Source organism: Terrapene carolina, unplaced genomic scaffold (assembly GCF_002925995.2).
Source record: "Terrapene carolina triunguis isolate 2854851 unplaced genomic scaffold, T_m_triunguis-2.0 Scaffold238, whole genome shotgun sequence".
Classification (NCBI taxonomy): domain Eukaryota; kingdom Metazoa; phylum Chordata; order Testudines; family Emydidae; genus Terrapene; species Terrapene triunguis.
Genome location: NW_020664589.1, coordinates 10930842 through 10944229, shown reverse-complemented (window position 1 = coordinate 10944229; position 13388 = coordinate 10930842). Strand labels below are relative to the sequence as shown.

The window sequence follows — 13388 nt, the reverse complement described above, 5'->3', positions numbered from 1 at the left end:
AGAGTGGGTGGAGCCAGAGCTCTCTAAACCCGCCCCCCAGAGGGTCAGAGGCCGGACAGGAAGTATAAGAGCTCAACCCCAGAGCTTACTTGAGAGGCTGCTGCTGGAGAGGCCAGATATCTCTGGCCTAGCTCCCGCCGGGAAGACTCCAGCAACAGACCTGGAGACTGGCCTGACCGGCCGATATTCAACACAGACCAGTGTGTGGGAGAGTTGCCGAGCCTACCCCTCACCAGCTACCCCGAAGAGTCCCCGAGCCTTCCCCTCGCCAGCTACCCGAGGATCCAATGGTGATTGACCCCCTCCCCAAGGACCCCACCTTGACCCAGGTACCTCCAGAGGGGGAGTTGGGAAGTAGCCCAGGGGCAGCCGACCCTAGTCTGGCCGCAACACAGGCGGAACCCATGTCAGTGTGTTGTGGCCAGGATCCCTACTGACACAGCAGCGGGCCTTTAGCCCCTGCTAGGGCCCCGGGCTGGGACGCAGTGGAGTGGGAGGGCCTGCGTCCCCAACGCGTGGGTGACAGTCTTCCCCCTCTCCCAGGCCGCTCAGAGCCTGAAGCCTGGGTGTGCTATTTGCCTGGGTTTGCTGTGGTGTGCTATTTACCTGGGCCTGAGCTGTGACTCTTTACTGCCCCGCCCTGACCCAGGGCTAGTTACCTGTTAATTGTTACCTGTATGTGTTCAGCCCCTGCCGGACATCTTGAGCCAGGACTCCTGCAGCCCGACTGTTTCCCTAAGGGGCCGTGCAAGGACTAAGGGAGGCGGTGTGGTTCCCCACCGCCCCAGAGAGGGATGACCCCGACGAACCCTCTCTACATTGGGGCTTTAAGAAAAATATTGTGTCTCCTGCAGCTTTACCAGTTCTCACATCTGTAGTGTGCAAATGCCACTCTAACCAGACAGCTGGACAGTCCTGATTGCTGAAACAGCACAGCACGCATGGCATGCAACCCAATGCAACCAAGGGCAGCAATAACATTACTGGGTATACATAGGTAATAACAATCGTCACATAAAAGCAGTGATTTTAGTCTCTGTCAATGGATAGCTGCTACAAATGCAATGCATCTCAGACTTGCAGACTCCTTTCTCTTCTCTTACGGGAAATAAGTTATGCACTAGCCTGATTAGATTGGCAGGGTACTTGAAGGTTGGCTGCCAGTCAGACTGACTGGATGATGGTGCATATGTGATCTCTGCCTTGAAGATTCATGGATTATGAGTCCAGAAGTGACCATTGTTATCATCTCCTCTGATCTCCTGATGCAGCATGGCCAACCCCAAGTGTTTGAAAATCAAGAGTCAGGTCCTCGAAAATCGTGAGATTGTTATAAAAATCATGAAGTTTTAAAATAATAAATGTGAGGTTCTTGTTATTTGCTGGTGAGGCCTTTAGGGTTCATGTTTTTAAGCTTTGTTTCACAACCACAAGAGCTGGAAATGTGCTGCTATTTAAAAATGAAAGTGGAGATTATCAGGCAATCGATTGCAGAAGCTTGGGCTTTAAGGGAAACATGGCAAATTGTGAGACGAGCAATAAAATCACGAGAGTTGCAAGGAGGAGATGCAGCCTCTGTGTCATAACAGGAGGATAAGTAGGAAAGTATAATGGGATTCCCAGTGCACAGAAAGAGGTTGATTGGGATGAATTGGGTTTTATGATTCTTTATTTGTATTTTAGCAGCACCTTGAAACTCCAGCTGGGATCAGCGCTAGGTGCTGTACATGCACACCGTGAGAGACAATGCCTGACCCAGAGAGATTACAGTCTAAACAGACAAGGCGGACAAAGGGAATAATAGCTCAATTTTACATACAGGGAACTGAGGCAAAGACTAAGTGATTTGCCTGAGGTCAGACAGGAAGTCTGTAGCTGAACCAGGAACTGAATCCAGTCAAGTGTTTTTAGAACAAGACTTTCCTTCCTTTCTTAGTGGCTTCCTGTTTCATAGTGGATGGGAGCAAAGATGATGTTTGGGGCTGAATATGAAGACCATGGTGTAAGATGTGGTTGTCCCTTGACTACAGTGCATAGTTGGGATGGGGAAAAGTCTCTCTGGCTGTGTAAGATATTGGTGTCTCTGGCTGCTAATCACAGAATCATAGAAATGTAGGACTGGAAAGGACCTCGATAGATCATTTTGTCCAGTCCCTTGAACTGAGGCAGGACTAAGTATTCTCTATTCTAGACCATCCCTGACAGGAGTTTGTCTAGACTGTTCTTAAAAACTTCCAGTGAGAGAGATTCCACAGATAATTTGCTCCAGTGCTTAACTACCCTTACAGTTAGAAAGTTTTTCCTAATGTCTAACCTAAATCTCCCAGTTTAAGCCCATTACATTCTTGTCCTGCCCTCAGTGCTTAGGGAGAACAATTTATCACCCTTCTCTTTATAACAACCTTTTACATACTTGGTGAGTGGGTGAACAGAAGGTTGAAGACTGGGCCCCATGTAATGGGTGTAGCTTATGGGAGTTTATAGCCAATATTGGAAATGTATACAATGTACCATAGTTGGGTGTGAGAGGATGTTTAGTTATTGACTGAAGCTGAGTAAGGATAGGAGGTCAGAGTTAAGGTTATTTTTTGGAATATTCAGTGTGAAATTTACACATGTACACTTATTTAAGAACCTGTATAAACTGTGAGTGTAACCAAATAGTTATCTACCCTCTCTTAATTGTTCATGTCCATATTTGTAAATGCTTAGGTTTTTTTTTAGCTGTAATGTTTTTTGGCAAACGTAGGAGGGAATTTCTCTTAAGGTTACCTATTTTTACCCTGCTGATAATGCTAAATTTAAATGCTCACACTTCATATCTCTTGTGACTAAAATGCCATTGAACATTTTGCTAAATATCTGATGCATGAAATTTACACAAATAGATTATTATTATTATTATTAATTTATTTCTATTACCGTAGGATCTAGGGGCCCGAATCATGGACCAAGACCCCATTTTGCTAGCTACCATCCCCTTCACATGTGGCTTTCATTTACATATTTAAAAAAAATCATGTTATTTCCAACAAATAGGGATACATTACTACTCTATACTTCCTGCCTGCATCCAAAAGTGTTGACCTGAGAAGAAAAGGAATGAATGAACCTGCAGAAATGTTCCCATTCAAATACTCTGACAGTGCTTGTGAAGTCAGGTCTGTGCCTCCTACTAGCATGGAAGAGAAAGCAGACTGGCTCACGCTCCAGCTTGTGGGAGTTTGAGAGCAAAATGCAGAATCTTTAGTGGATCCAGATTTATTTTTTGGCATGGTCAAGGTATCTTGAGCTTCTCCAAAACTATTGGTGGCGTCATCATCAAGCCCACAGCAAAATAAAACCCCCAGTAACTGAAGTGATTAAGTTGCAAAGCTAACAAAAGGAAAAGAATTGAAAGCTGTAGGCCTCCAAAAGTCAACTGCTGTCTATGTCTGTCTACTTGATCCTCCCCTTGTTCTCTCTGAATCCCTGCGTTGTCTGCCAACAAGTGCACTTTCCAAATAAATGTTTTCAAACAGCAATAGGTATTATACAGGCAAACACCACTCTGATGCTGGCAAATGCCTGACTCCCATTCTCCAAAGGAAATTTTGATATCTTTCAATTTGTTACAGAGCGTCTATTTTTCTTTCCCTATAAATGGCTTTTAGCCTCTCCATTCTCCTGACTTGTTACACTATAATATTACAATACTATGCAACCCAGTCTACTCTACCCCTTAAGACCATGATGTGCTGTCCAGCTTCAGTTCATTTACTCTCTGATCATAAGGCAGAGCGCTGTGGATGAAAGGTAGGTATTAATATGACTGTGTCCATGAAAAAGGGTGATGGTGTTGGAAGGGCAAGTGCCATCTATATACCCCAGTGACAGTTGCAGCATTAATAATTAGCCACTGGAACAATTTATCATGGGTTGTAGTGCATTGTCCATCACCAAGAATTTTTAAATCCAGATGAGATGTTTCTAAAAGATCTGCTCTAGGAATTACTTGTGGAAGTTTTATGGCCCATGTTATACAGGAGGTTAGACTAGATGAGCACAATGGTTCCTTCAGGCCTTGGCATTTATAAGAACCTAGTCATGTGTGGCTCCTCCAGGGATAGGAGCAAGGGAGAGGGACGAGAGGCTAACAGTAGCTATTCTCGGAGATGGAGGTTGCTTGTGCAGGAAGATCAGACTCATTGCAGCAGTGGTGAAGCTGGGTACAATTCTTGTCTGCACCTAGTGGGTATGCTGATGTGTGACAGCTTAGCAGAGCAGCACCCAGGACTAGGGGAGCCAGCCACCAGGAAGCTGAGAGAAGGGGCAGCCAGACCCTGCCATAGCTTCCCTCTTTCACGCAGCCTAGGCCCAGGACACCCTGGTGACAGAGAAATAGTGATAACTGGTGTGCAGCAGCTAGTCTCGTAAGTTATATGTGACTCTCAACCCTATTTTATAAAATAGCCAGTTATTCTAGTCAACAAAAACAAAGTGAGTCAGGGAGTTAAGTAAATCTACTGCAGCAACTCATTGGGCACCTACAGCTTCACAGCTGTTTGCATGCTGCATGTCATGGCCACTCTGAACATCACGGTAACAGCAAGCGTAGATCCTTTTGTTCCAAAAATGCTGGCCCCTAACATTTGAGCCAAAAGAATCACCATTAGCTTTAGCAGTATAAAGGTTATGATAAATCAGTGCACTTCCAGTTCCATCCAGAAGATGGCAGTGTTAATACATATTAGCCAGTTCACAAGCACTTCCATCTAATCTATCTCTTTTAGGGTTTCTGCAGAGCCACTACCATTGTATCTAAATGCTTCCCTGTAAAGTATTGTAGTAAGGTCTGCAGTGGACTTCATGGGGTCTTCTAGCTATAGGAGGCTCTCACAGTTATCACTAGAAAGGCCTGATTAAGTTAGAGGACAGCTTTGTGCTCTAAGATCCAGGTTTAAAATATTCCCTGAAATCATTTGTTCAAACTGCAGCAGTGTCAGCTCTAGTCTTTTATTGTTCCAAGGTGGAATGGTTGAATTCCATGCACTTGTGTGTGTGTGTCAGATGAGATTTTGAAAATAACCCAGGTCGCCCCTGCACTGCTTGGCTAATAAAAGTCCTATTGCTGCTTTAAAAAAAAAAAAAAAAAAAAAAAAAAACCTACTGCTTTTCCCAGCCAAAATACTCCCTTCTTGCACTAGTGTACAGCATGCTGTGTATTGGCTGGCTGCTATCCTCCACCACAAAGGTGGCTGCAGATAAGTTGTATTGTATATAGATAAGGAAGCACCTTGGGATGAAAAGCCAAAATATTATTACAATTAATCTCTCCTTGAAGATAATAATCTCTATAGGCTTAGCTAGTGTGGATGGGAAGGTAACAACAGTACACTGGAGGCAATACAAATGTTAACATTCTGTCTCCAGTAGAGGGCAGCAGATAAGCATCTGTCTGTGAAACGCCTCCAGCAGTTGGCTCAGTAACAAATTTAATGCTAGCTATCACTCCCAACAATGCCAATAGGCAGAGGGGAAGAAGGAGATCTATCACAGAATTGAACCCACTATTGTATAATTTATAGAGGCTGCTTTTCAGCTTAGGTGCATGCAAACAGCACCTACCATAGGTGCATTTCTCCAGTGCTTTCCTTGAAATATTTTGTCTATTTTAAAACAGACATATAAAGTAGTCGCAAAGTATAGGGCGGGTGTGCGTTATTTTCTTTGGTTTGCCTTAAAGGAGTTTAGCTGTTATCAAAATACCTCTGCTAGCAGCCATTTTTTATTGTTGCAGAGGTAGGTGAGAAACTAGCCTGGAGCTGCACCTTGTATGCAGATGCGAACTTTGCAGATGCAGTGATTGCTCCTAAGTGTCCAGAAGCAAAGCACACATTTTATGAAGCAGTGAAAAGCCAAGATGTAGCTAGAGGCATTACATATATACATGTAATACACTGAGCTGTAGTCCTCCACCTCCAGAACCGATCTCATAAAGCAGTCTAGTACACATTGAGCCAGATGGATCCTAGGTGTAACATGATTCTTGCCCAACTGGTGCTGTTAGAGCTCTAGCAGTGTGCCAGTGAAAACCATGACAAAGAACAAAAAGAACCTGAAAGCTGCTATAAGAAATCATGTTCCTGGGGAATTAGAAATTCCATACTGTAGTCTACACAGCACATATTTGCCTAACCCCGTAGCAGGGTGTAGCTCTGAATATGAAATGTATATACAAACTAATTGAGATGTTGCTCCCTCTCAGCCTTTAGTATATCTATATTCTGCCAGGGCAGACCAGCTATCATACACAGTCTGATCAATAACATACCAGGAGCAGCCAGGTAACTGGTGTCTTAGGCCATAAGAAATTTGCTTCCAGGAAATTAAATAATAGTTCAGCATGCTGTAGTGCTGTTCTTCTTCCCCTGTTGAATCGTGCTGGAAGAAAAATTCCTTCTGTGTCTGCACCTGAATAAATTTGAGAGGTGATCGTTGCATTTCTCTGACAAGCGGATGAATAGTTCCTCTTCATTTCACTATCCATGCCAAAGCTTCCATTTTTCCTGTAGAAACCCTGGATGGTAAGTAAATGAGGGAGAAGCTCTCCGGGAAGGGGGGAAAAAACAGAATAAAAAAGGTTTGTCTAAACTGTGTTTGTCTGACTCGCGATGGGAGAGTGTGCAGAAGATTACAGGTGAAATTTAGAGGATGCCGCCAAGGAGTTTAAGGCTGAGAGTTCAGTTTTGTAATAAATAACTAGATCCTGGCTTTTAGAAGGGTTGCCATGAACATTGTTCAAAAGTTAATGAACACTTTTTGTTTGGGTTAAACATTTCCCTGCAGTATTTACAACCCAAAGATAAGATTAAAAGGACTTCGCCTCCTGGTTCCATCACAGACCTCAGTTTGACCTTGGGGAAGCCACTTAGGGCCAAATTTCCACAACTCCCAGTGTGACATGTACGGTCAGATGCTCAAAACCAGTCAGCCCTCCCGCTACTGAGCTTTTTTGAAAATCTGACCGCTTATTTTAGTCTCTAAATGGGAGCTGAGAACTTCTGAAAATCTGCTCTCTCTCTGCTTCAGTTTCCCATCTGTAAAATGGGGATAACAACACTGCCTTCTTTCTCAGCTCAAGTGTTTCTGCACCATCTAGCCTAATCGTGCCCTGATCTTGGTTGATTCCTCTAGGTCAGTAGTTCTCAACCTGTTTACCATAGTGGGTTGCATATGTAGCTCTCTATGTGTTATGTGGGCCATAGCCACACAATATATATATACTACCTGTATGGCCCTGAGGATGTCAAATGGGCTGCAGCTGTGTGCTGATTGGGCCACAAGCAGCCTGGGGGTTGAGAACCACTGCTCTAGATACTACTGTGATACAAATGAATAATAAGTGAAACTGAGTGTAAACCAGAGCTGAAATTGACCAGCCTGTGTCTATTCTCCCAGGCCGAGAAAAAGGCAATAGAAATACACCGCTAAACCGAAACCATGAATGGCAAAAAGCAAAGGTGAGGAGTGAATCATCTAGGCCCCAAGCAGCAAGGTCCTTAAGCCTGGGCCTGATTTTAAATCAGTCCCAGGAGACGAGTCACAGGCAGGGATCTGCAATGGCTGGGAAGCGGTGGGGGGGAGAGAGAAGGTGACCCGGGGTCTGTGACTTCACCGGGCAGTCTCTCTTTACATGTTTCCATGGAAACATTTTAACGCCAAAAAAATATCACTCCTCCGCGCCAGGCCTGACCCTCTGTCTTACAAAATCAGTGTCAGCAGCCGGGAGTCTCCCTGCGCTCCGGCCAGCCCCCCAGCGCCCCATGGGGGGAGACTCCTCCAAGGCAGGCCCAGCCCCCCCCGGGCAGCGTGGCTCTGGTTCTGCCAGGGGCGGTCTGGAGGGGGCCCAGCCCCGGCTGCCCCTTACCAGGTTCCTCCTGCGAGGGGAGGAAGTTGAGTTGGGCGAGGGGAGGGGAGCCGCCGCTGTTGGCGGCGCACCGAGCTCCTCCTTCTCCCCAGCCCTGAGCTACAGCCGGGCAGGAGACCGGAGCGGGCGGGGGGCCAGCTACCACCCCCAGCCGGGGACCCCGAGGGGAGAAAGGGAAGCGGGAGCCGCCGCCGCACCTCGCCCAAGGGGGGCAACATTGTATCCCCGCGGCGCGTCTGCTTCTTTGTCTGCTTCCCACCGCCCCCTGCCAGGGAGAGTTGCCGGATTGTAGCCCCCCCTCCCCGGAGCAGGGGGGGGGGGCCGCTTTTGTGGCTGGGACAGCGCTGCCCGCGGATCCCCGCCGCCCCTCCTCAGGGGGGAGGCGAGAGAGGGGGGCCCCCCTGCGCCCCCAGCCAGCTCGGAGGCAAAGGGGCGACCGAGAAATGCGCTGCGCTCCGGGGCTTTCTCCGGAGAGAGGAGGCGGACGAGCCAGAGCCGCGAGGAGGGGCTGATTATTGTGGTATTATTTGGTGCCTTGCCCAGCGCCGGCACGCCGCAGAGGAGAGCCCCGGGGCTGTGTGCCGCCCCGTCCCCCCGGGTGGCGGGTCTTTGTTTGTTTGCCACGTGAACCCACTTCTGGCCGGCTGGAGCCCCAGACAAAGCCCCATTGAGAAGAGGGCAGGGGAAGTCCAGCAACTCCAAGGGGAGGTTGGAGAGAGACAAGCGACCCCCCCCCCGCAAGCAGGAGCCACCTGAGGGGAGGGGGCAGGCGGGGGTGGGTTTTAGCCCCCCACGCGTGTCTCTCTCCTTTCCTGGCTTGAGCTGGACGAGGGAGCCGAACCCGGCGCGTGGGGAGAGAGATGCTGCGAGGAGCCGCTGAGCTGGGATCTATGGAGCATTTGATAGGGAAGAAGTAAAGCTGCCAAAAACCCCGCCGGGGAGTGATAAAAAAGGAGTCTTGGAAGTGTCGTGTCCCCACCCCCCCCGAGATGCTTCCCGCACTGGCTGCACATCAAAATGGAAAGGAGCAATAGCGCTTTACGGGCTTGCCAGGGGAAGCTTCTAAACTAGCCCGGGAGCCTCCAAATCCAAGGAGGAGAAACTGCTGCCAGCTGCTGGTGTGTGTCCTCAATGAACAGGAGAGGGGACGGGAACCGGAGTTTTGGCCGCTGGCAACTCATCTAGGGCAACTTTTTGGGAAGGATCCATTTCTCTGAACGACTATGGAGGAGTGGAGGCAGTGTGGCCGCTGGCTGATCGACTGTAAAGTGTTGCCCCTGAACCACAGGGTGGTCTGGCCCTCAGCTGTTGTGTTTGACCTGGCTCAGGCTTTGAGAGATGGAGTCTTGCTCTGCCAGCTGCTTCATAACCTGTCACCTGGATCTATTGATCTCAAGGACATCAATTTCAGGCCACAGATGTCACAGGTAAAAGGAGACTGGGATGCAGACAGTATTTGAAGTAAACCCTGTATATTAGACACCCAGAAAATACTCCACGTGGGGATGATTAGCATTCACACCCTTAATGGGGCATCATCAGCTTGAATCTAGTCAGTTGTTTTTAAAAAACTGCATTAAAAGTAGCTTCAGGTCCTAGATCTGCCCTTGAGTCCATCCCTACCTCTTGCTAACTGGTGTGGCTCTAGAATCACATTTTTTTTTCTGTTTTTTTAAAAGTATCTTTCCCTTGTTGCTGTGTGACAGACCCACAAAAAGAGTGGGAAGTGTGTGTCCATAGGAAATGGTGAATTATAGAAAAGTAAACTGGCAAAATGGAAGTATTCCACCTCCAGTCTCCCTTAGTTGATAGTCCTATTAGGTGTGGCATGTAACGAACTCGTGTACAAAATTCAGATGGAAATGGTTTTGGTTTTAAGGCAGGGGTAGGCAACCTATGGCACGTGTGCCAAAGGCGGCACGTGAGCTGATTTTCAGTGGCACTCACACTGCCCGGGTCCTGGCCACCAGTCCAGGGGGCTCTGCATTTTAATTTAATTTTTAAATGAATCTTCTTAAACATTTTAAAAACCTTATTTACTTTACATACAACAATAGTTTAGTTATATTATAGACTTATAGAAAGAGACCTTCTAAAAACGTTAAAATGTATTACTGGCACGCAAAACCTTAAATTAGAGTGAATAAATGAAGACTCGGCACACCACTTCTGAAAGGTTGCCGACCCCTGTTTTAAGGTGACTGTGTCCCTTTAATGTTGGTATTTTAGAGAATGGGATTGGGCTTCAAACACTGCCCTGAACACTTACTAGCCCAGAGACGAAATCTTGCCCACCTTCTACCATGATTTAAAAAAACAAAACAAACCATGATCTTACTCATCTGACACAAATAAAAAAAATGACTTGCCCTAGGTGAGAAGAATTCTACAAAGCTCTGTTGAATTCTATTTTAACCATAGCATGATAGCATAGCTTCCTCCCCCAGCTGGCAGCGCAATCTGATGCTGGGTCCCTACTCCTGTGCAGTGCCAATGGGGTTGGGATCCCTCACTGGCTCAGGCATGTGTTAGCAGATTACATAGTAGGATTGGGGCCAGAGGGTGTCATAACCCTATATGATTCCTTTTAAGGCTCATCTGTTAAAGGGGCTCTGTCAAGTAGTTATAGGTCAAATTCTGCAATCAGATCTGCATGGGTGTACACAGCTTTCCCCCAGAGATGCCACTGGGCTTGTGCACAGGTGCAGTGGTCCTGCTGCACGGCAAGATTGGATCTTAAGGTTTTTGAACTTTAAAAAAAATGATCAGAACCAGAAATGTTTCCAAATTCTTTTTATTTTACTGAAAAGTGTTTTTGTTTGTTTTTTTTGTTTTAAAAACATTCCCTTTAGGCTTTTACAATCCAGGCATTTGTGGTATTTGCTCTAGAAGTGCATGGGAAACCAGAGAATGAAATTGACTAGAAATACAAATGAAGCTGGCTCTTCTGTCTTTGCTGTCCACACTGAGCTAACTGTGGACATAAACAAGTAGCCTATATGTTGATGAGTAGATATTAAACATGTGGCCTGTTCTAATAACCTCAGGTTTTATTGGTAACAAAGGCAAGGGAATGTTATTGGTAGCAAGGGTATCCGGGTGTAATATTTTTCCAAACATAAATTCAACTGGACAACTCTCAAAGATAAATAGCAGGTCATCTCAAGTCCTAAATGTATGCACTTCAACCATCCTCTCTATCCTAGGACTGCCTTTGCTTTTGTTCCATGAGTGGGTTTTGCTATGTTTTCTAGTAATGTTTTCAGCTGTTGTGACTTCTTGCCTATAGTAACTTGTATGTTTTAAGGAAATACTGAAAAACTATTGATTGCACTGTACACTTGCTGCACCCAAAAAAGAGAGTGAGAACTCTGTTTTTCTCCGACACTTTCAATCAAAATTCAAGGACTTTGGTGTTGAGTACAAACTTACTCCCAATTCTGCAAAGATTTAAGCAAGTGCTTAACTTTACACATTAGTAGTCCTGTTTATGCAGATGAATAGTCCCATTCAGTTAAAGCTCACCACCTATGTAAGTCTTTCCTCAGGTAGAGCCCAAGGCCCTGATCCTGCAAACTGCTGTGTGGGGAGAAACTTATAAGGAAGAATAAGACTGTGTAGGTCTGTATTGGTAAATAGGACCCATCAGTTAAGCAAGTAAAGCCAAACATTGTGGTTTTCCCAAAATGTAACAACAAAGTGAGACTGCCCTTTTGGTGTTTGCGTTCTAAACTGATCAAACTGCCTTTCTAAGAAGCTGATTTTGGTGTTTGATCTCTTAGCCATAGTTTATGTTTGGAGGAAACATCTAGTTGTGCAATGTAATGATCCGTGCATTCTTAGAACACCCTGAGGATGACACACTGTGCATTCTTTTCTTTTAAGGAAACATTACAGCCCTCCAAGTATACTTTCAGTTCCAGATCGACTGTGCATGGAATTCAGAGTTGGCCTAAAATGATTTTCAGATAGCTGAAATATAGTAGAGTTCTCAGTGTTTGTATAAAGGAACTTATTGACACCCGAGTTCTTGCCTCTGTCTGCTTTGTGAGGCTAGGGCTATGGAGGAGTTAAATATATAGTTAGTGGCTGATTATAGAGCTGTTGAGAACCTACTACTCCTGATGAAATTACTGGAAGCTATGTGAATTTAGGATTTCTGGAAATTCAAGTAAAACTACACACAGCTGAATAAAATGGTCCTAGTTTTTAGTCTAGAAGTAACCTTCTTTTCTAGTTGTACTTGCAAAGTACTCTTTAAAGCATTTTAAGTTTTTAAATCTTTAAAACTGATAAGATTAGAAAACCTGGATGTCCATTTTACACAAAGGACTTGTAAACCATTTCCTCTTTCACTTAAGACCTGATCCAAAGCCCTTTCCACTCACATCAGTGGTTTTGGGGTTAAATGGGTACCTGCCAGCTTCTGCATGAAGGAACTAGTGATTTTCCAAAGGCAGCTAGTGATTTCACAAAACATCTACAAATAGATCAAGGGTCATTTTGCTCTTCTTGCTGTGTTCTAGGGGGTCTGTGAGGCTGTCAGCTATTGGAGGTAACAGGACTTTGACAAAGGAAGGCTGTCCCAGTGGTTAGAGCACTAGCCTAGGAATGGGGAGACATGCTTAATTCCCTGCTCTGCCACAGACTTCCTCTGTGACGTGATATTGGGCAAGTCACTTAGCCTCAGTTCCTCATCTATACAATGGGCATAATAGCGCTGCCCTGCCTCACAGGGGTGTTGTGGGGGTAACTATATTATAGACTATGGGGCTCAGATACTATGGCAATGGGGCCATATAAGATTAAGTAAAGAAGGAACAGATCCTTCAAACGCTGCGTTTGAAATACAGACGCGCACACAGGGCGTATTGGCCTGGTTAGGTCAGCAGTTTCTTTCTTTTTACAGAAGTTCTCCACTTCACCTTAAATGCTGGGGAGAGAGAAACTCATAGTAGACATGATGCAGGCAGGGTAATATTCTGCCCTCGGTTTCACCTGCTCATCTTCAGTGATGTAAATGGGGTTACACAGGTGTGGAACAAGAGGCAGAATTTTGCCTGTGGTGAGAGTTCGTTTCAAAGACCAGCAGTGAAATTATGTCTTGGTGAAAAGGAAATGCTTTTTGATCCAGAGGATGCTGGTGTCTGTGACTTTCCCCTTCGTGCTGATTAGCAGTGGAATTTATTTTACCTGCAGCCACTAGAAGTATCCCAGAGAACGCACTGTGAAGTTGGTCTGTCAGGTCCTATCCTGAAACCAGAAAAAACAGCCTTGTAAAAGGCAACAAGGACTTGCTTGTGTTCTGTGCTGATGAGAGGTTAGCTGAGGATCGCCTCATACCGATACTGTGCTGTACTTGTTGGGCAAAGGAACCATGCGTAGCAGAAAGTCAGATAGTCAGACCAGAGAAGCTTTGCTTCTTGAGACTGTGTGGAGTTGGTGCCAGGGCCAGTGCAACCTATTAGGTGACCTAGGC

The 13388-nt window shown here is 45.8% G+C and overlaps 1 protein-coding gene across 1 annotated transcript in view; it reads left to right on the top strand.

Moving 5' to 3' along the window:
• Window positions 1-8067: 8067 nt before the first annotated feature.
• Window positions 8068-13388, top strand: part of VAV2 (vav guanine nucleotide exchange factor 2) — a 305827-nt gene continuing 300506 nt past the window's right edge. Inside the window, exon 1 of the mRNA XM_026657295.2 lies at window positions 8068-9336. Coding sequence (XP_026513080.1) covers window positions 9133-9336 — 204 coding nt within the window. The 5' untranslated portion in view covers window positions 8068-9132. The remainder of the gene's footprint in view (window positions 9337-13388) is intronic.